This window comes from Schistocerca cancellata, chromosome 7 (assembly GCF_023864275.1).
Source record: "Schistocerca cancellata isolate TAMUIC-IGC-003103 chromosome 7, iqSchCanc2.1, whole genome shotgun sequence".
Lineage (NCBI taxonomy): Eukaryota > Metazoa > Arthropoda > Insecta > Orthoptera > Acrididae > Schistocerca > Schistocerca cancellata.
The window spans coordinates 33,112,605-33,136,521 of record NC_064632.1 but is presented as its reverse complement, the minus strand read 5'-3'; the positions used below and the strand labels follow the sequence as shown (position 1 = coordinate 33,136,521).

Below are 23,917 nucleotides of genomic sequence, written 5' to 3'. Positions count from 1 at the left end.
AGTGCAGGGAGTGGTAGAGGTAAGTAGAGAGATGGACTATGGGGAGAGTTTCTGGGATGGGCCTAAGGATTTGAGTAGTGACTAGAGATCCTGCTGGATTGCTGGAATGGGATCACTGTGGCATGGTTTGTAGGTGGAAGTAACTGACAGCTGACGGAGTCCTTCTGCCATGTAATCCTTGCAGTTCAAACTACGGTGGTGGAGCCTTTGTCAGCAGGTAGGATTATAAGATTGGGATCAGTTTTTAGATGGTAGACTGCAGTTCTTTCTGTGGATGTAAAGTTAGTATGCATGTTGAGGGATTTGGGGAATGATGGTGAGGCAAGGTTCGAAGATAATAAATTCTGAAAAATTAACAGGGGGTGGTTTGGAGGCAGTGGGGGTGGATCATGGTTGGATAGAGGAATGAACTGAGTTAGGAAAGGTTCAATATTGGTCTTTGGTTGAGTCTGATTGGTCGGGTTGGTGGCGAAAAAGTGTTTCCACTGTATGGCCCGGGAGAAGGAGAGAAGGTCTTCAACTAGTCCTGCATGGTTGAATTTGGGAGTGGGGCAAAAATTGAGACCTTTGGAAAGGACTGATATTTCTGTGGAACTAAGGCTTCTGGAGGAAAGGTTCATGACTGTGTTGCTACTACTCCAGTCTGGTCACTAACATCACCTATCCCATCAAGGGCAAGGCTACCTGTGAAACCAGTCATGTGTTTTACAAGCTAAGCTGCAACCACTGTGCTGCATTCTATGTAGGCATGACAACCAACAAGCTGTCTGTCCGCATGAACAGCCACCGACAAACTGTGGCCAAAAAACAAGTGGACCACCCTGTAGCTGAACATGCTGCCACACTTGAAACCCCTCATCTCAGTGACTGCTTCACAGCCTGTTCCATATGGATCCTTCCCACCAACACAAGCTTTTCTGAATTGCGCAGGTTGGAACTTTCCCTGCAATACATCCTACGTTCCCGTAACCCTCCTGGCCTCAACCTTCGTTAGTCACTGTCCTCACCCATCCAGCCCCCTCCCTGTTCCCATTCCAGCACTACACAGCCATCATTTCACTGCCACACCCAGCCTTGTAATTTATTTTTATTTTTATTTCTCTCCTTTCCACTACTTACCCCCTTCCCCCTCCGCACCTTCTCTCCTGCCCTCCGTCTATACTGCAACACTTCACTGTCCACCACTCCCACCATACTGTCCCTCCCCCTCCCTGCCCCAGCCTCCTCCTAGTTTCAGCTCTCTGAGACTGCAGACGTGTGTGCTAGTTGTGCTTGCGCGCGTGTGTGTGTGTGTGTGTGTGGTTGTGTGTGTGTCTACTGCTGACAAAAGCCTTAATGGCTGAAAGCTATGATTGTGTGAATCTTTTTATTGTGCCTATAGTGACATAAAATGACTGATATTGAAATATGTGACCATGGAATAGAAAAGCAACTGAAATCGCTCAACAAAGGAAAGGCCACTGTACATGATGTGATACCAGTTCAATTCTAAATAGAGTCTGCGAAAGAACTTGTCTCTCTTCTAGCAGGTGTATGATGTAGGTCTCTGAAGGAGGGAAGCATTCCTAATGATTGAGAAAAGCACAGGTCATTCCAAGCACAGATAATTCCCAGTTTCAAGAACGGTTGTGGGAAACACACACACACACACTCTCACACATGCCTGCGCACACAGAACTATAGTTATGTATCTCCAAAGTCGGTCTGTTGCAGAATTTTGGAACATGTTTTATGTTTGCGTATTATAATGTTTCTGGAGACCAAAAATCTCCTCTGTAGGAATCAACATGGGCTCAGAAAACACGGAAACTCACATCACTCTATTCCTGCATGAGACCTAAAAAGCTGTAGGTACAGGCACAACGGAAAGACTGTCGGAGACTGTGGTCATGTATGTGTGAGTTGCATTTGCATGAGTGTGCATGTGTGTATGATGTCTTATCTTTGACAAAGGCCTTGTTGGCCAAAAGATAACTTTCTGACAGTCTTTTTGATGTGCCTTTCTGCGACTCAGCATCTCTGCTTTATGGTGAGTAGCAACTATCCTTTTCATTATATTGCATGTTGTATAGTGCTCTTCAACTTCATCCACTGATGCACAACACTTACAGCCATATTAAGTGATGCTGTAACAGCCTTATGATCACCGATTCCCTGTGCTACCCTAACTGAATTGAAAAATTGACAGGTGTAAGGTGTTACCTTCATGAGTCAGTTCATGGATTAACTGCTCCAGGCAATTTTTTTGATAAGGCAGTCATCATTTTATTCATTTTGCCATTCGTGTGTTCATCTAAATAGCTGTAGAAACTTTTTGTAATTTTCTGCATTTCTGATGTATCGGGAACAGGAACTACACCACCGAGTTCACGAAATCTAGCAATATGACCTTCTGTGCTATGAACCATCGTCAAAATATCCTCATCTGTCATAATTGGTGCAGTGCACACATGATCATCGACTACAACAACGAGTGATATTATAGCAAAGGCCATTTACAAACTTTCTCGAACATTTCATTACACACTGTCTCACTTTCAATATCCACCAATGCACTAAGGAATTTGGGACTATGGAGTCAGCAGCACTGAAATAAGCCAGTTTAAGCATCACTTAAGATATGGTTAGCATCACATTGCTCAAGTACTGCAGGCAACATAGACTGCAACGTATCAGTAATCATAGAGGCAGTTGCACAAATTCTAAATAACTGCTAAGTAAGACATGTTTTCTGAACAGCGTGAGAAATGTGTGCATCTTCATGTTTAGCCAATCTCCTAACTTTCCGGTCTGGTTCGAACATACTGTTCCCAAACACTGCAGTATTTTCATTTCCATTTTTAACTATTACCACAGTGTAGAGGTAGCAGTGTCAAAGTCCTTCTAGATTTCTGTTTTCGACCTTCGTCTTTCATCAGTTGCCTAAAGGTCAATTTACAATGCCAGTCACAGAATAGAATGTCAAAACATTCTACAAATCATTTCAAATGCAGAATTCACACAAACCTACAACAGAATGGAACAAAACCTTATTGTATAGGATTTTTTGGAAGAAAATTTCAATGTTCATGATGGTAGGCATCATCTGCTAATGATGGAAGCTAACCTACTCTCGCCGTGCTCACTCTTACTACAGTAATGGATTTTTTTTGCTTATGTGTCTTCTTAATCTTCATTTTATTGTTTGCTTTGTTTCTGTGACACATTGCAAATGTCCCATGAAGACTTAGTTAGTTTACCTACGAGTGTTTGTTGACAAAATGAGGGAAAGTATCAGAAAGCAAACAAGATAAAGCTTTACAACATCTGGACAAAGGAAACACCTACAGTGTCCATAAATAACATAAAAAGTGAAACAATTTTCATAAGGAATATTTTTTTAATGCTGAGAGTCTGCTGTATTTATGGAGAAAACTACTGTTTTTAAGTTATTTGGTACTGGGAAAGAAAGCAAAACAAAATGGATACAGTAAAAAGACACCATATATTGCCAACTAATAAGGTGTCGTGTTTATGTGTATACATTTTGTCAAAGAAATAAACAGTGATGATCTGAAATACATGAATGCCTCTTTTCCTATTCTTTCACTTTCTAGCAGTGTGGAAAATTCACTAGACAACATCTGAAAAGAACATCTGCTATGAACTTTGCTTTAGTCATTAATACACTCTACTATAATTGCTAGTTGCTTAAGTAATGTAAATGATGACTCAGTTACTCCATGATCTCTGAGGTTTTGTTTAATCTTTCTCTTAGTAAGACAGATGGTATTTGAAACATAACTTACATCATTCAGTACAGAGTTATGTGATGTGATGTGATGTGAAGTGATGTGATATTATGTTGATGCTCCGTCTAGTGAAAACAAACTGGCTTTCTGCGGTGACATTCTCTTCTGTTGATGTACAGTCTAGATCCACTATCCGATATAAAGCATTGGCCTACTTAGAACATTTTTGCTCATAAAAATGTATCTGCCTAGCTAATCATAAATGACTCCATCAGAATTCTACTCCCACAAGCGGGAACGCATTTCGACCAAGTATGGCCAAACCCATTCATAATTTGTAATGTTGTCCAAGCAGAGGCACAAAAATTGCAGGTACTTGATGTTATCATATCAATATCAGCTGGCAACACCAGTATTTCCTATTAACAAGCCTGCCGAGTGAGTTCACATATGTGGTGATTTTTAAGACAATGGCAAATGCACAATCTAATATTGGTCTTCAACCAAAATGAAGAACAGGAGGGGGAGGGGCTTACTGTTTATCATCCTGTCAACAACGAGGCCATTAGAGACAAAGCACAAGCTCGGATTACAGACGGATGGAGAGGGAAAGTGGCAATACCCTTCACATATGTGGTGATTTTTAAGACAATGGCAAATGCACAATCTAATATTGGTCTTCAACCAAAATGAAGAACAGGAGGGGGAGGGGCTTACTGTTTATCATCCTGTCAACAACGAGGCCATTAGAGACAAAGCACAAGCTCGGATTACAGAAGGATGGAGAGGGAAAGTGGCAATACCCTTTCAAAGGAACCATCCTGGTATTTGCCTTAAGTGATTTAGGGAAATCACAGAAAACCTAAATCAAGATGGCGGGATGCGGGTTTGAACCATCATCCTCCTGAATGTGAGTCCAGTGTGCTAACCAGTGCGCTACTCTACTCTGTACCGAGAACAGAGGAGATGCTGGTGAAAATTTGGCAGAGACTAGTATTTCTCCAAAGTGGATCTCAAAGATGTCTATTTACAGCCTCCTTTTGACGAGGAGTCAAAAAAGCTCCTGATTCTTCATACGTCATTCGGAATGTACCAGTACCACCAATTTCCATTTTGAGTAAATAGCGTGTGTGCTATGTTACAAAGATATCTGAAGCAGTTGATTGAGGGCATCCCTAATTGCACAATTCAGATGATACTGTGGTAATGGGGCTAATGGGGGAACAACTTATGGCTGGCTTCCAAACAGATCCTCCACAGAACAAAATGTTAAAATGTTGGCTTGACAATTGTGGATTTTTTGCGGCCAAGCATACAATACCTAAGACACAGCCTCCAATGGGAGCTACTCTAACTCAGCAACTGCAATTATAATGTTCATTAGTGGCCCATCTCATATACAGACACCCACCCCAGCTACTGATAAGTCCACACTGACGCAATGAGGCACTGTGGTTTGTGCTCGGTGACAACCTATGCCAGGGGCTGTGGGCAAATTCTCAATCATGGCAAATGCAGTAGCAGCAGCCAGAGTGCACGACCCACTCCTCCATAGTGAAATGCCGCCAATAGAGTAGGAGTGGCTAGAGCACCTACTAAAGGACACTGATTGGCAGTGCAGAACATTTAATGATCCAATGCTATGAACGGTTTTATACTAATAACAATAGAAGAAGAAGAATGTTGAGTTCTCATTCCATCCACTCTCCATCTCCCCACCATCCAGTTGCTTCACAAGTTACACAGGGGAATATCGAGTACGGTGATATATGCGAGTCATTGATGAGGCTGTCAGTTCTGTCACACCTGTGCCCAAATCTAGTCAGTCCCAAAGTAGCATTTCTCACTAAGCCCTAAACCTTAGCAACCAAGGGAGAGAATTCATATACATTTTGAAGGCTCTTTTCATGGTGCAGTGTGGTCGCTCGTGGTTGATGCACTCCTCAATTTTCTGTACGTGCCACACGCATCAGTTCCACAGTGCCAGCTACGATCTGGGCACTGGCCTCAATTATTGTAATAGAGGCATACACTATATGACTGTGTCTGACAGTAGCCTCAAATTTATAACCCTCACATTTAAACAGTTCTGACAGCACAACACCACAGAGCATCAGACCACTGTTCTCTTTCATTCAGAGTCTGATTAAGAGATCAAACAGATGCTCAGCACATTTGCATGCACATACAGAAGGCAATGCAGGAGGTGGCATCTGAGGAACCCCCTAGCAGGTTTCTCACCATCTGTACAGGTTGTAACAATAAGGTACAGCCAAACTTTCAGGAAATATACCAACACCCAGAGGAATAAATTGTGTTATATAGAAATGGGTCCACAAATGCTTTATTTCCATGTTAGGACTCATTTTCTACTTCTCTTTATAATCACATTAACCACAGAAAACACACAGAAATGAAACATACCAGCATTACACGAAACCTTTTCTTATATTAAACATTCAAAATATCCTCTTGGTCAAATTTGGTTGGTACGCACAGTAAGTTGTAATCCTTATGTTCAATGACAGTGTTTTCTGTTCCAATTTAATGAAGGTGATGATGACACGTGGCTCACTTTACTGCTTGTGTTGACATGTGACTAACTTCACTGCTTACCTTCAAATCTGATTAACTTAATTACTCTACAAGCATCAAGCACGTAGCATCAGTATAGTACAATGGAAGTTGCAGATGCCCATTAGTTATAAGGATTGCTGTGGCACTCAATTTTTGAATTGGTGGAGATTTCCAGAACAATGGTGCCCCAACACGAGGATGTTTGAAACAACTGATCATTGTCTTAGGGATCATAGGATGTTTAAGCCTGTTTAAGCCTACTACTCACAACTGTTTGGGGGGGGGGGGGGGGGGGGACTACATGGATGAGGACACTTCAGCTGGAGAAGGAACTTCTTGGTGCAGTTGATGACAAGCAACCCTAGCATCAGCATATGACAATTAGCTACTGCAAGTAATGTTGACGACATAAGTGTTTTTAGAGTGCTATATGAGTACCTGCTATAGCCATACTATATACAGAGTGTGAAAGTACTATCAGCAGCTGATTTTCCTGCACTTCTGTGAACTGTTCATTCAACAATGTGTCAACCCTCACTTTAGTGCAAATGTGATGTTCACGAATGAGGCTTTGTTTCACTGTGATCAGATAGTAAATTTTCACAATGAGCACATACGGGCTGCTGAGAATCCTCATGAAATTGTGCAATCACATCATCAACATTTGAGAAGGCATTGTTAGTGTCTATTAGAGACTTATATTCTTCCTCCAGTCTCAATGGGGACAGTTACCATGCTTTCTCAGAGAATAATCTGCCTGTTTTCCTACAATATGTGCCTTTATGAACGCGACGAAACGTACTTCCAGCATGATGGAGCTGCTCCTCATTTTGGTGTTATGTTCGTAAGCTGATTCCATGACAGATGAATAGGTAGAGATGAACCAATTCCTTTGTCTCCATGCTATCCGGACCTAAACTGAGAAAACTTTTTATTTATGTGGGCATTCGGAACTAATTCTGTGACAGACGGATAGGTAGAGGTGAACCAGTTCCTTGGTTTCTATGCTATCTGGACCTCACCTGACTACATTTTTTGTTTGTGGGGTCATTTGGAAGCTCTAGCATATGGAAACCCAGTTCAAGATGTACAGATTTTCATGCCCGTATTGTGGATGGCAGTGAAACAATATGCAATTCTCCTGGGATACCTTAGTGCATCAGGGATTCAGTCTGATGGCAGGTCGATGCATGCACCCTTGCTAATGGAGGATATTTTGCCCATTTCATTTAGGAAACCATTTCACACTCTGCTGATATGTTCTTTTCCTGAGTGTTGCCCATGATTAATGTGTTGAAGAGTTATACAAACTGACATCTAACAGGGAAATAAAGTGTTTCCACACCCATGTCCATATACAACATTTTCTTCTTCTACACGTGAGGACTGTTTAAGGAAAATCTGGCCTTTTTTTTTTTTTTTTTTTTTTTTTTTTTTTGTTACACCCTATATAGATCCTCCCACAGCAATGGACATAGCCCATCTGAAATTTTGCACAGGCACAGATGACAAACGTAATTTCACCTTCTGGACTGACCATACAGAGGCTGGGACTGCTTCCACACATACACAACACACTCAGCATGGGCAGTTAAGTCTGGGCTCGCAAGTCTGGCCTAGTACTGGGACGGATTCAAGAAGTCGTGAGTGGTCACAAAGGGTGGCAGCTTTTTGAAATTGTGGCCAAAAGGGTGTGCCTGGTTGGCTGTAGGAACCAGATGTGACCGTGACTTCCATCACAAACAGTGCCCCCACCTCAGCCTGTCAGCAATGGATACTAACAGGACATGAGAGACACCCATGGAACAGCCAAAGTGTGTAGGCCCACCATTTCCCCACCCCAGACCTACTAATGCCCTTGCTGGAACAGGGGAACAACATACAACCTCACTGCAAGTCCCAGTTGCTGCAAGCCACAGTTGTCTGCCAGGGGAATAACAGAGCAACAATGGGTGGCAGTGGAGACAAAAGCCTGAATATCGTTCTGGCCTCTCCAGTCACCTATTCCTCCAGACATGTGCCCAAGCAGCCTCTCACAAACACAAGAGCAATCAGACTCATCCTGTGCAATTACACTACCATGACTGGTCCCACTCACTATCATGACTGAGCCCATCTGCATCAAATCAATGAAAACTCATTTTACATCACAATATTATTAATTAAAAGCAGATTGGGCTTTAGAAACTTTACACAATCATTAATAGAACACTGTGACAGACCTGTATGTTGCCTCATGTGCATTTTCAGGGAGCTGATGGAGGACGCGCAGTAGCCACAGTTACTGCACAGGTGTCGACGGACCTTATGGTGGACGTTATCCTTGTGTAGTCGCAGTTTGCGCAAAGTGGAAAAAGTTCGACCACATACATCACATTCTCCTTCGTGCTCTTGCCTTGATTTGGAACTCGCATAGTGGATGCTCTGAAACAAGAGATGATTCTGTCAAGAATTACGTAACTGATACACAGTGGATAATAAGTTAATAGTAGCTTAGCCTCATTCAATAGAACTCAGGGATTATACAGAATACTGACGCTATGACTATTTTAGAAGGTAGGTCGAAGAAACGTCAGTGCACATTTATAGCACCTACAGATACACTAGACTCTCGTTAATCCGGCCATTCCTGGCACATATGGGTGCCTGATTAGTGGAAGTGCCGGACTATTGAGTGTCTGAAATTTATTTTATTCATTTATTTTGTTTTTTATTTATTCTGAAAACATAGGGGATATAATGTACAGTACTTTATTAAACTGAAGGATACAATTTTAATACATAGAGGATATACTTTATTAAATCCAAAAATACACTAATTTTCAAAGAAAACTTAGTCCTTGAATGTATACTGTATATAATTATACAATCGTATCACTCACTATGAAACATGTCCCTAATTTTTAACTGTCGTAATGATGAGAGCGACGCATGCTTTATCACGCAACCGCTTTACAAGCATTACATTGGTACAGCATGTGTCTGGTAAGGCCTCGGCAGCTTCATCACCAGCAGCATAACTCTTCATGATCTCTCCTCCTGTGTCCTCTTCTTCGTCACTTCCATCATTACTTTCTTGCACGCTTTTGATTATTTCTTTATCTGTTAAAGTTTGGTCCATATCACAGTTTTCCTCATTCAGCCACTTAGTAACATCTTTAACATCAATTTCTTCTCCTCCTGGAAGGTTGTGCAACATATCAGTGTACAAAGTAATTGATAATTCCGAATTAACTGGCTCATCGCTGTCACTCACTACTGGATCCAACTCGGCATCAATGGATGGCCACAATTTTCTCCAGCTCTTCATTATGGTAGTGCTCTCCATTTTATCCCATGCGTCAGCTGCTTCGAAAACAATGTCACATATGTTAGTTGCTTTCCATGCCTTCAGCATAGTCTCGATAGAGCTGTTTTCACTTTTGTTCAGCAAGGAGACGAGAAGTTAATGTTGATAATGATGTTTAATTGATTCCAAAATTCCCTGCTCCATGGGCTGAATTAGGACTGTCACATTTGGTGGGAGAAACAGTGCTTTTACATGTACACCATCGGACTTCGTAGAAACATCTGAAGGATGACTGGGAGCATTACCAATTACACGGATAGCTTTCAGTGGACTTTTTCTTCTTTAGCTCTTTTCTCACTGCTCGTACAAACGCTTCATGGAACCACCAAGAGAATATTTGTCTGTCCACCCATGCTTTCTTCTGAGTACAATACTGCACTGGTAGAGTATTTATGTCAGTGTGTTGAAAACAATGTGGCTGTTGAGATTTCCATTCATCATAAACGGTAGTTTATGACTCCCATTTTCATTACAACATGCCATTAATGTTACGCACTGTTTCTGTTGCTTGTAACCAAGAGCTTTCTTCTCGTCCTTGGCAGCTAATGTTTTTGAAGGAAGCACCTTGTAAAAGCGTCCTGTTTCATCAGCATTATACAAGGCATCAGCGGTTAAATATTATTCCTCTGTTAGCTTCCGTAACTTGCTTACAAACTCATCAGCATCCTTATCGTTAGTTGAACGACTTTCCCCGGTGACTGTCAGCTGCCGAATGCCATGTCATTTTTTCCAGCTTGATAGCTGACCTTTGCTCGCTGCAAACAAACTACTATCGCCAAGTTGTTTGTTAAATGCAGATGACTTAAATGTAGCTGACTAGAATTCCTTTACCGCGTTGTTGTATGAACCATCTATAAACAGCTACGTCCAGTTCTTCATTCTCATTCATTTGCATAACCTTCAGTTTTCCCAACTCACTATCCATTTGTGTTGAGTACTGCCAAATAACATCTTCTTTCTTTTTGATGTCACAAATACTTGCTCATCCAACACTGAACTCAGCAGCAATGGCTTTCTGCAAAGAACCTCGATTTAACTTATCTAAAATTTTGAGTTCTACTTAAGGTCTAACATAACATGTTTCCTTTTAGAAGACGTGATTCCAGACTGTAAAGAAAGCTACAATTTCAAATACAGTATATAAAGCATTGTTTAACTAAGCACTGTTACGCATGATAATTCACTGTGTATGTGTTTTTGAAATTGCGACGGATTACTGAGAGGCTGGACTACTGAAGGCCGAATTAGCGAGAGTCTAGTGTACAGAAAAAGCATTTGATACTGTAGCCTGGAATATTCTCTTCCAAATTTTGGAGTCGCCAGGTATAAAATATAGGGGAGAAAGTGATGTATATACTGTACAGAAACCAGACTGCAGTCCTCAGTGTCAGAACACATGAAAAGAAGGCAGTACAAGAGACTGGAGTATAGTAGGTTTAGGCCAGTCTCCATATTATTCATTATGTACATTGAACAAGCAGCACAGGAAATGGAGGAGAAATTTGGAAAGTGAATTTACGTTCAGGGATACAAATTAAAACATTACAGTTGACTGATGACATTTTACCTCTAATTGAGATGAGAAAGTACTTGGAAGATCAGTGTAGACCATGTCTTGGAAAGAAGTTATCAGATGAACACCAATAAATGTCAAAAAATAGTAATGGAGTGTACCCAACATGAGTCAAATGACAGCAAGGAATTAGATTAGTAAATGAGATGCTGAAAGTAGTAGGCCAGTACTGCTATTTTGGCAGCAAAATAACTGTTGATGACAAAAGAAATAACAATATAAACTGTAGACTGGCAATAGCAGGACAAGCTTCCTTAGAGAAACAAATATGTTAACATCAATACACAAATTTAGATGTTAGGAAGTCTTCTGTGGAAAGTTAGTTTGGATCATACCTTCACTGAAACTGAAATAAGAATGGACGACAAACGGCACAGCCAAGATTAAAGTAGTAGCTTTTGAAACATGGTGGCACTGAAGAAACCTGCATATTTGATGAGTACCAGGCACGGAATCAATTTTAGGGAGAAAAGAGCATTAAAGTACAATTTAACTAAAAGGAAGTATATGTTGAATGTACTGAGGCATCAAGAAATTGTTTACTTGGTAATAGCTGGAAGTGACATGAGAGTGAATTAAAAACTGTAGAAAGAAACCAAGGATTAAAAACAGTAAGCAGATTCAAATGGATATAAGGTGCAGCAGTTAAGCAGACACAAAAAGGCTTGCACAGAGTAGGGTAATGTGGAGAGTTACATCAGACCAACCTTCAGACCAACAAGGTTGATGATGAAAACAACAACAGCATGTGTGTTTGTGATCTTCAGCCAAAAAACTGGTTTGATGCAGCTCTCCATGCTATCTATCCTGTGCCACCCTATTCATCTCCAAATACCTACTGCAACCTACATCCTTTTGAACCTGCTTATTCCATTCACCTCTTGGTCTCCCTCTACACTTATCTCCAATACTATAGTTGTAATCTCTTGATGTCAGAGCATGTGACCAGTCAACCGGTCCCTTCTTTTAATCAAGTTACACAACAAATTTCTTTTCTCCCCAATTCTGTTCAGCACTTACTCATTAGTTGCATGATCCACTTATCGAATCTTCTGTATTCTTCTGTAGCACTACATTTCAAAAGCTTCTATTATCTTCTTGTTTATCATCTGCATTTCACTTTCGTAAAAGGTTACACTTCAGAAAAATACCTTCTGGAAAGACTTCCAACATTTAAATCTGTATTTAATGTTAACAAATTTCTCTTCTTCTGAGATGCTCTTCTTGCCATTGCCAGTCAACATTTTATATCCTCTATACTTCGGGCCATCATTAGTTATTTTACTGCACAAATAGAAAAATTTATCTACTACTTTTAATGTTTCTTTTCCTAATCTAATTCCCTCGGCATTGCCTGATTTAATTTGACTACATTCCATTACCCCTGATTTGCTTTTCTTAATGTTCATTTTATTTCCTCTTTTCAAGACACTGTCTATTCTGTTCAACTGCCCTTTCAAGTCCTTCGCTGTCGCTGACAGAATTACTGTGTCATCTGCAAACCTCAAAGTTCTTATTTCTTCTTCCTGAACTTTAAATCCTTCTCCAAATTTTTCTTTGGTTATCGTTACTGCTTGCTCAATGTACAGACTGAATGACATTGGAAATAGCTACAACCCCACCACACTCCCTTCTTAACCACTGCTTCCCTTTCTTGGCCCTTGACTCTTATGACTGTCATCTGGTATACATATAGAGTAAGACGAAAGCAACATTAATTTTATAGCAGCTGGTCTATGACAGATGAAATAAACCAGTTGGAAGAAGAAAGGTCAGATTTTAATATTCAGTCAAAATTGAGGTCATTATATACTACTCAAGGAGAGAGGGTGGAATCCACTACATCCTGTTACATGGCACTAGTATCCATCTGAATTGAATAAGGGAAACCATAGAACGTCTAAATCAAAATGGCCGGATGGGAAAGTAACTTGCAGACAATGTTATCAGAATGGAAGAGGATGAGCATGATTAGATGGGTGATGCAATACTGCATAATGAATTTGACAGAGCAGTGGAAAAAAACTAAGTCAAAACAATGCACATTGAGTAGACAATATTCCCTCTGAATTGTTGACATCCATGGGAGAAAAAACTATGATTAAACTGTTCCACATGTGCACAAAATATGTGAGAGTGATTAAATACTCTGAGGCTTCAATAAGAACATAATATTACCAGTCCCAAAGAAGACAGGTGATGACGTGTGGATATTAGCAAACAGTCAGCTTAGCAACAGGTATCAATTTGAATTACCTACAGAAGAATGGAATGACTGCCAGAAGCCAATTTTGAGGAAGATCAGTAAGGAACACATGAGGCAGTACTGACCCTTCAACTTATCTTAGAAGACAGATTGAAGAAACACAAACCTAGATTTATGGCATTTATATTTTACGAAAGTTTTTGACAATGTTGATTGGAACACAATTTTTGAAATCATAAAGGTAGCAGCAAATCATTATGTATAAGTTGTTTAGAAACCAGACCACAGTTCTAAGAGTCAAGGGATATGAAAAGGAGGCAGTAACTGAAATGGGAGAGAGGCAGAGTTGTGGTCTATCCCAAACATCATTGAGTTTGTACACAGAGCAAGCAGCAAAGAAAAGCAAGGATAAATTTGAAAAAAGGAATTGAAATTCTGGGGGATGAAATAGAAACTTTGTGGTTTGTTGATGAAATCATAATTGTGTTAGGGATGACAAAGTAAGTTGAACGGAATGGACATTGCATTGAAAAGGAGGTTATACAAGAGAAACAAGGGTAATGGAGTGTAGTCAAATGAAACCAGGTGATGCCGAGGGAATCAGATTAGGAAATGAGAAACTAAAAGTAGTAGAAGAGCTTTGCTATTTGGGGAGTAAAATAACTGATGATGACCAAAGTAAAGAAGATATAGAATGCAAGCAGGCAACAGCAAGAAATACTTTTCCAAAATACAATATTATGAAAAGGATAGTTGCTACTCCTCATATAGCAGAGATGCTGTGTCACAGATAGGCACAACAAAAAGACTGTCACAAAATAAGCTTTTGGCCAACAAGGCCCTTATCAAAACAAACAAACAAACACACACACACACACACACACACACACACACACACACACACACACAACTGCAGCCAGGGGCTGCAATCATGTGTGTGAGCTGCATTTGCCTGTGTGTGTGTGTGTGTGTGTGTGTGTGTGTGTGTGTGTGTGTGTGTTTTGGCAAAAAGCTTATTTTGTGACAGTTTCTTTGTTGTTTCTATCTGTTACTCAGCATCTCTGCTGTATGGTGAGTAACAACTATCCTTTTCATAATATTATTACATTCCACCCAGACAAGAGAAAAAAGCTTCTGAAATGTGATAAAAAGGAATGATGAAGATTAGATGGGCAGAACTAATACCTAATGAAGAGATATAGCAATGAATGGTGGAGAAAGAAATTTTATGGCACAACTTAATCAAAGGAAAGGATAGGTTGCTAAGACACTTCCTGAAATGTTAAGGTAATGTTCTAATCAAAGGAAGCTTTGGGGTAAAGATGGCAGATACAGACTAATACTTGACTTCAATAAGTAGGTTCAAATGGTTGCAAGTTGCAGTAGTTAGGTAGAGATAAAGGGAATTACACAGGATGGACTAAAGTGAAGAGCTACATCAAACCTCTCTTTGATCCTGTTCAGCTAACTGTGAACACCACAAGATCCTGAAGAGGATCCCAGCAGAGGGGTTAAAGCATTGATTGTGTAGAAGAAATATGATGCATCCTAATAACCCAGAAGATTTTTACCTTCAATGACAATAACCACAAAAGAATGCAAACTTACATAGAAAAATATTTTGTCAGTAATAATTATTATTTTCTAAAATATTATGATTATTGTATACTTAGTATTACTTTGTGGTGGGAACTGTGGAACATGATGAATGAATGATTCAGTTGGACAGTGGAACCCACAAGTTTTGTAAAACAAATGCATACATGCAATACTGAATATGAGAACTCAGATTTCCTGAGGTATATATGAAACTCTAAAAGCAAAGACAAGTGGGAAAAATCTTTAGGATGCCAATTTAATGTGTTTTGTACTCATATGGAGAACTCTCTGAGAAACTATGCAACTGTTCGTCACCACAGATCACGCAGTCTACATCTATACACTCCTGACTGAGTGAAAAGACTGACAACCTATATTGCATAAAGTGATGATCAGGTAGTGTAAATCATCAAGTGGAATACTGTAATTATTTGTTTGTTTGGGTGACCATCTTCCACAGCAGAGGTCAGAAGAAATATTTGCTTTTTCCATCCTGGATGTGCTGCAAAATAACACAGTTTATTTCTTTACTTGCAGTACAATTACTTTGGAAAAAGTAAAGCAATACTTGTTAATCATTTGTTATTTGTTGCAGTTTTACGACATACAAAAGATTCAGATTTTGATGGCTGGAATCTTTTGTACCAGAAATGTTTTTGTTTAGATTAGTGGCATTTAAAATTACTTGTGTTCTTATTTGTGACTGAGTAATTTCTGAGTGCAAATGTTACATAAATATTTTATGTTAGCTATAGGTAGTGCTACAACTTCAAGTAGCACCAGAAGTGCAAGCATCAAAAGATTGTTTGGTTCATAATTTCAGCATATTGAGGAAAGCAGATGAAGAGAAAAACTGAAATAGTTGGATTATTTACTGACAATTTTTCTATCTTAATGAATTTCCAGTTTTTTCTTAAACTTGTTATTTATTTTTTTATTTTTTTGGAGACAACATACAAGAAAGGGATATTAAATAGTAGAGAAACATAACATATTTGACATTTTTTTACTATTATTTAAAGCATGGTAATTTTTTCCAGAATGTTATTTTTGGCATTGGTATTATTGTATACAGCTTCTAAAATGGAAGCAATGACAAAGGGCACGACTGTCATTTCCATATGGACTTTCAGCATAATAACCTAACAATTAACAGTAAATTCTGAGACTTTGGTTACAAACCAGACTCAAGATAGTGAATTAAGTGATTGATATGGTTGCAGTTCGAGATGTTGTTGTTGTGGTCTTCAGTCCTGAGACTGGTTTGATGCAGCTCTCCATGCTACTCTATCCTGTGCAAGCTTCTTCATCTCCCAGTACCTTCTGCAACCTACATCCTTCTGAATCTGCTTAGTGTATTCATCTCTTGGTCTCCCTCTATGATTTTTACCCTCCATGCTGCCATCCAATACTAAACTGGTGATCCCTTGATGCCTCAGAATATGTCCTACCAATCGATTCCTTTTTCTAGTCAAGTTGTGCCACAAACTTCTCTTCTCCCCAATCCTATTCAATACCTCCTCATTAGTTATGTGATCTACCCATCTTACCTTCAGCATTCTTCTGTAGCACCACATTTTGAAAGCTTCTATTCTCTTCTTGTCCAAACTATTTATCGTTCATGTTTCACTTCCATACATGGCTACACTCCATACAAATACTTTCAGAAATGACTTCCTGACACTTAAATTTATACTCGATGTTAACAAATTTTTCTTCTTCAGAAATGCTTTCCTTGCCATTGCCAGTCTACATTTTATATCCTCACTACTTTGACCATCATCAGTTATTTTGCTCCCCAAATAGCAAAACTCCTTCACTACTTTAAGTGTCTCATTTCCTAATCTAATACCCTCAGCATCACTCAACTTAATTTGACTACATTCCATTATCCTCGTTTTGCTTTTGTTGATGTTCATCTTATATCCTCATTTCAAGACACTATCCATTCCGTTCAACTGCTCTTCCAAGTCCTTTGCTGTCTCTGACAGAATTACAATGTCATCAGTGAACCTCAAGGTTTTTATTTCTTCTCCATGGATACCTACTCCAAATTTTTTTTTTCCACTGCTTGCTCAATATAGAGATTGAATAACATCAGGAAAAGGCTACAACCCTGTCTCACTCCCTTCCCAACCACTGCTTCCCTTTCATGTCCCTTGACTCTTATAACTACCACCTGGTTTCTATACAAATTGTAACTAGCTTTTAGCTCCCTGTATTTTACCCCTGCCACCTCCAGAATTTGAAAGAGAGTATTCCAGCCAACATTGTCAAAAGCTTTCTCTAATACTACAAATGCTAGAAACGTAGGTTTGTCTTTTCTTAATCTAGCTTCTAAGATAAGTCGGAGGGTCAGTTTTGCCTCATGTGTTCCAACATTTCTACAGATTCCAAACTGATCTTCCCCGAGGATGGCTTCTACTAGTTTTTCCATTCGTCTGTAAAGAATTCGTGTTAGTATTTTGCAGCTGTGAGTTATTAAACTGACAGTTTGGTAATTTTCACATCAGTCAACACCTGCTTTCTTTGGGATTGGAATTATTATCGTATTTACTCGAATCTAAGCCGCACTTTTTTTCCGGTTTTTGTAATCCAAAAAACCGCCTGCGGCTTAGAATCGAGTGCAAAGTAAGTGCAAGTTCTGAAAAATGCTGGTAGGTGCCGCCACAACAAACTTCTGCCGTCGAATATATGTAGCGCTACACAGGTATGCTTTGCAGGCACAAAGATAAATACTGGCACCAAAACCTCTGCGTCAGTAAATAAATTTAAAAAAAAGGTGGAAGAGGAGCTTTTTTCTCAGCCCCGAGTTTCGACCACTGCATTTTCATACATTATCCAACGAAGTAAATAAAAATTCCGTATTGTTCATCTTCCAATGTAGCAGAATTTCAATGTACTACGAAAATCCGACTGGCAAGACTGTTTGGGATGTTTGTCAATACAGCCTACGCTACGTTCTGAATTTTTTCCTACCTGTGACAAGAGATGGTTGCTAATAGGAACTTTTATGAATTGTGAATCACATGCAGTATTCTCTTCACCATAAGAATAATACGAATATTAACATTTTGCCATGTATTGTTTCGTGTTTGCTGCTAACTCATTTAAATCCTGTCTGCATAATAAACTACGAAACTAGAGTGAGACAACAGCAAATGCGAAAGAATACACATATCGTGTCATGTTTATATTCATATTATTCTTATGCCTAATAGTGATTCAGTCAGAAATCAAGCACGACAATTGACTAGATTTTTAAATCTAAGATGACTCTAATTTCTGTGCAGAGTGTAATGTACTAAAGAGGCGTCTGCAAAGATTTTCAAACGGAGAAAAATTTTCGCTAAACTCTCGTTCACAACATCTTCTTATACGCAGTCTATTATTTGGTTTTTGTTGATCATTATCAAATCAAGCAGCAGTGTAAGTAACAACAAATAGCAGTCTCTTGCCACTGTTTCGCTAATGAAGATGATTCCTCTTTTTTTTATTTTTTTTTTTTTTTATTTTTTATTTTTTATTTTTTTTTTTTAATTGTAAGCGGCGGTAGTGCGCACAAAAGCAAGCCATGCCGCGAGCGGCGATAGGCTGTAAACACGCACTATCAGAATGCGACAAACAATGCACGACACAGCACAGTAACGCATTTTCAGCTTAGAGTGATGTAAACACCTATAACAAAGAAAACGGCACTTATGAGATCAAAGATAAATAAGCAATCAATTCAAACCAGACAAAGCACATGAAAAAGGAAAGGTACCCGTTTAAATATGGACGGAGCACCTGACGTATAGCAATGGCTACCTGGTAAAGCTTAAGTGCTAAGCTTACGACTCAAACCAAACTACTGTAGCTGTATCGTCATTCATTCGACCTAAATTCTGTCTCATATTAAAAAGGACCAACTTTGTTTCGATTTGGAGGCGCGGCCTAAAACTTTTCTCTCCCCTTGAATTTCGAGTCTCAAATTTCAGGTGCGGCTTAGATTCGGGAAATTTTTTTTTCCTTGACTTCGAGTCACATTTTTCAGGTGCGGCTTAGATTCAAGTGCGGCTTAGATTCGAGTAAATACGGTATATTCTTCTTGAAGTCTGAGGGTACTTCGCCTGTCTCATACATCTTGCTCACCAGATGGTAGATTCTGTCTGGACTGGCTCTCCCAAGGCTGTCAGTAGGTCTAACGGAATGTTGTCTACTCCCAGGGCCTTGTTTCAACTCAGGTCTTTCATTGCTTTGGCAAACTCTTCACACAGTATCATATCTCCTATTTCATCTTCATCTACATCCTCTTCCATTTCCATAATATTGTCCTCAAGTACATCACCTTTGTATAGACCCTCTATATACTCCTTCCACCTTTCTGCTTTCCCTTCTTTGCTTAGAACTGGGTTTCCATCTGAGTTCTTGATATTCATACAAGTGGTTCTCTTTTCTCCAAAGATCTCTTTAATTTTTCTGTAGGCAGTATCTATCTTACCCTCAGTGAGATAAGCCTCTACATCCTTACGTTTGTCCTCTAGCCATCCCTGCTTAGCCATTTTGCACTTCCTGTCAATCTCATTTTTGAGACGTTTGTATTCCTTTTTGTCTGCTTCAGTTACTGCATTTTAATATTTTCTCCTTTCATCAATTAAATTCAATACTTCTTCTGTTACCCAAGGATTTCTACTAGCCATCGTCTTTTTACCTACTTGATCCTCTGCTGCCTTCACTACTTCATCCCTCAGGGCTACCGATTCTTCTTCTACTGTATTTCTTTCCCCCATTCCTGTCAATTGTTCCCTTATGCTCTCCCTGAAACTCTGTACAACCTCTGGTTTAGTCAGTTTGTCCAGGTCCCATCTCCTTAAATTCCCACGTTTTTTGCAGTTTCTTCAGTTTTAATCTACAGTTCATAACCAATAGATTATGGTCAGAATCCACATCTGCCCCTGGAAATGTCTTACAATTTAAAACCTGGTTTCTAAATCTCTGTCTTACCATTATATAATTTATCTGAAAGCTGTCAGTATCTCCAGGCTTCTTCCATGTATATAGCCTTATTTTATGATTCTTGAACCAAGTGTTAGCTATGATTAAGTTGTGCTCTGTGCAAAATTCTATCAGGTGGCTTCCTCTTTCATTTCTTACCCCTAATCCATATTCACCTACTATATTTCATTCTGTCCCTTTTCCTACTGCCGAATTCCAGTTCGAGATATGAAAGCAGAATAGTGACACATTACTCCAAATACAGGGTGTTTCACATATGAAGCAAATGCCATGTCAGGTGTTGTGTGAGAAAGAATACCAATGACACAGGTTCCAATCACCGCATAAACTCCCACCTACAGTATTCCTCGGGCTCAGCAGTGACTTTAGTCAAATTAGATGGGTTAGATGTGGTCTTGCAAAGATGTCAGAGGAAGTCATTGTGCAATTTATCACTTGAGATTGGTGTGTCAATGCAATTTAATTAAAAGTGCCCTGAACACAGTTGCTGAGTGCATAAGGTAGCAAGTGCAAAAACTGACACAGAGAGACAAGGGAGGCATATCTGAAATGTGCAGATGGGTATAGTGCCCCCTCAATCATTTTAAGGTTTTTATTATTCATTCATTATGCTCTGTAGATCCTATCAAGGTGTAGAACCTTCAATGATCTAGAATGTGTCAAGACAAAAATCAAAATAAGGCAAAGATATCACAGAAATTTAATTGGCCTACTGCATTAACAATAAACTATCACTACACTACTTAATGCTATTCATGGTTATTCTGTCTAAATTAATTAAGTAAATTAGTAAGGAAACATTCTTTGAAAGCAGCTGCTGCTGCATCAGTTTTATCCGGAAAGTAAATTACTTTTCTGCCTGTAACAACAATGCACAGGGCTAGTGTGGCCATATTGTTGTCTGAGCATTTGTTCATTCAGTAGGCATCCAGCCATGCCAGTGAGAAGTTCATGTTGTTTCCCATTATTTCACAGTAAAAGTTTTAAATGTGTGCTACCATTGAAAATCCTGTGAGTTGTTAAGTGCAGTCAGTGAAAAGGCTTTTTTTTTTTTTGACAAAAAAACCATAAACCAATTGAAAATTATTGGCAACTGTGTGAAGTGTATGGAAACAACGTAATCACATAAGGTGGGTGCGCCAATAGTGCATTAGGTTTAAAAGTGGTCAAAGTAATGTTCACCATGAAGCGCGAGGTACATGGCCAAGCATTGTGACTGATGAACTGGTCTCAAATGGCGATGACAAGATTTAAGAAAACCGCATTACAGTTCTGATCCTGCATCCAGTGAGGACCATCTGTTTCGAATGATGAAGACCTGCCCTCAACGCAGCACTCTGACAATGACTCGTAAGAGTGATAGGGCATGACTAACTGGTTTTATGACAATGGAAGGTCACAGTTTGTTCACCACTATGGTAAGTGCCTAAATTTGTGAGATTGGGGACTATTGAAAAGTAGTATTTAAGGCTTGGTTTTAAATGAATAAGTCATTTTATTTTTTATTTTTTTTTTTATAGTACCAACATGTAATCTACTTTCTGCCCATCTCATCCTCCCCCTTTCTCTCTGTCCATCCCCTCCTCTCGCCCTTCTCTCTACCCATCATCTCCTCCCCCTCTCTCCAGCCATCACTTACTCCCTCTCCGTGCATCCATCTCCTCCTCCTCCTCCTCTCTTTCCATGTCCACTTCATCCTCCCTCGCTATCCAACTCCTCTCCATCCTCTGCCCTGCCTCGCCTCTTTCTGCTCAGCTCTGTATGTATTGCCCCTGAAAGGTATGCCAATTCTACCTACACAACACACTTGCTGTCAGGACAGTCTACATGTCCAGGTAAAACATTTTATTGCCCATATTGCTACACGTATGAGAGCTATAAGGTTCTAACCCACATAGTGCTGGTTCTGAGAGAGCAAGCAGTAGGCATGCCAAATTTGGTTAAAGTCGGTCCAATGGTTTAGGAGGAGATCTCTCTCTCTCTTCTCTCTCTCTCTCTCTCTCTCTCTCTCTCTCTCTCACACACACACACACACACACACACACACACACAGATGTATGAACTGGGTGTTTCTCCTGTGGGTAGTCAAACACATTTTCTTTGGTGTTTGTGCAGGTATTTGCAATTTCGTTTTTGCAGTGCGTACCTGGTATCAGCCCAAACAAATCCTGCTCACAGTATCTTTCATACGACACCCAGCATTGACGGAATGCGTTGGTTTGTTTCCCACTTCAAACAAAATTATTTTTATATCTGAATTTTACATGCCCATTTGACATAGCTACCAGATTAGTTCAGCGCAATATTCATTTTACTGATATGTATTAACAGGAAAGTAAAACACAAAGAATAATCATATTCCAGCAGCAACTCTGCAGCGGGCTTCTGCATGGTGGTAGCTGTCAATGTGGGCTAGTATTGTGCTGTCTCTGCTTGAGTACTCATTACTCCTTGTGTTTTATTTGTCATGTAGCTAACAGAACCTTTCAGCCCCAAATATAGATATTCAGATAACTTATAGAAAGAATGACTAATGAGGTATGTTTTTAATTTTTTAATGAATTGGCAGGGATTCCCAGTTCCTTGCTTTATGTTAGACGAAAGCTTATTGAATATCTTATCACCAAAGCACGTAACTCCTTTCTGAACTCTGGGCCAGGATGCAAAGACTACATGAAAATCATTTTGTCTTTTATTGTGGCAGTGTAAATTGCAGTTCAGTTTAAACTGATTTTTACTATTGGCAGCAAAAAGCTCTAAGAAGTAACATATTGGGAAGTGAGTAAGAATTCCCAAGATCCATAAAAAGGCTTCTGCAGTTATGGTTATCTGCTTTTGACAATATTCTTACTGCTCGGTTTTGCTGAACAAATACTTTTTTTTTTTTAAGTGCCAGGCCCCTCAGATAGTTTCATAAGACAACAGTGAGTGAAAAATAAGCAAAATAAGCCAAGACTCTTGTTCTTAGAGTAAGACAATGACACATAATACAATGCATTGAGCTTTTTTATTTGTTTATCCATATGTTCACTTCATTTTAATCCAGCAAGGACCCGCAAGGAATTTTACACACTGCGCTTCATTCAGTGTAGTGCCATTAATGTCAACTTCTGGGGCTGAATAGTCATCAAGGCTTGTTTGAAACTGCATAATTTGAGTCTCTATGAGATTAAGACTTATGCTATTACCTGTGAACCACTTGTAGGCCTGTTCAGTTATCATCTGAACTGTGTCTGCTAGGGTTGGGTTTGAACACTTGAGTTTGTGTCACCAGCAAACATTAAAGTTTTTGAACTGCCCTTTAACTCCTCATAATCTGATGGAACACCTGAGTTTCACTCCAAATAAAAGATTATAAAATATTCTATTTCGCTAGGAGTGTGATGGGACTGCTGCACCCCATTTATTTGTAGTTTGGTCCTGCAAATGTAACATTACGGATGTATTATCTGTGACTCCAGAGCAGTTTGAATCTCAGCATGGGAAGTCCTCATGCCATTCACTTGCCTGTAGTTGTATGTTGGTCATTCTGTGCTGGTTTTGAGTGTTTACTGTGATAATCTGGCCTTCATATTTTCTCTGCAGTTTCATGGTATATCTACACTGACAAGCCGAAACATTATGAGAATCGCCCACCGCAAGGTTGAATGCCTGGTGGTGCTGCAGGCACATGATGCAGTAACAAAAGTATGTATGCAGAGTAGATACAGATGGTGGATCATCCTAGCAAAGATATGGACTGCAAATGGGGAAATCCATTGAGATTGGTAATTTTGACAAAGAGCAGATTATTATTACACAGAGCCTGGCAGATTATTATTAGAGCCTGTGAACGAGTATCTCGAAAATGGCAAAGTTGGTCGAATGTTCACATACTACTGTTG

General features: G+C 39.5%; 1 protein-coding gene across 2 annotated transcripts in view; it reads right to left on the bottom strand.

The window, feature by feature from the left end:
* Positions 1–23,917, bottom strand: part of LOC126091902 (uncharacterized) — a 113,714-nt gene that overhangs the window by 29,136 nt on the left and 60,661 nt on the right. For both annotated transcript variants that reach the window (XR_007521279.1, XM_049907203.1), the window contains exon 7: positions 8,531–8,732. Coding sequence is in view for 1 of the 2 variants with exons in the window: in XM_049907203.1 (XP_049763160.1) it covers positions 8,531–8,732 (202 nt within the window). In the remaining variant the exon portion in view is untranslated. The remainder of the gene's footprint in view (positions 1–8,530; positions 8,733–23,917) is intronic.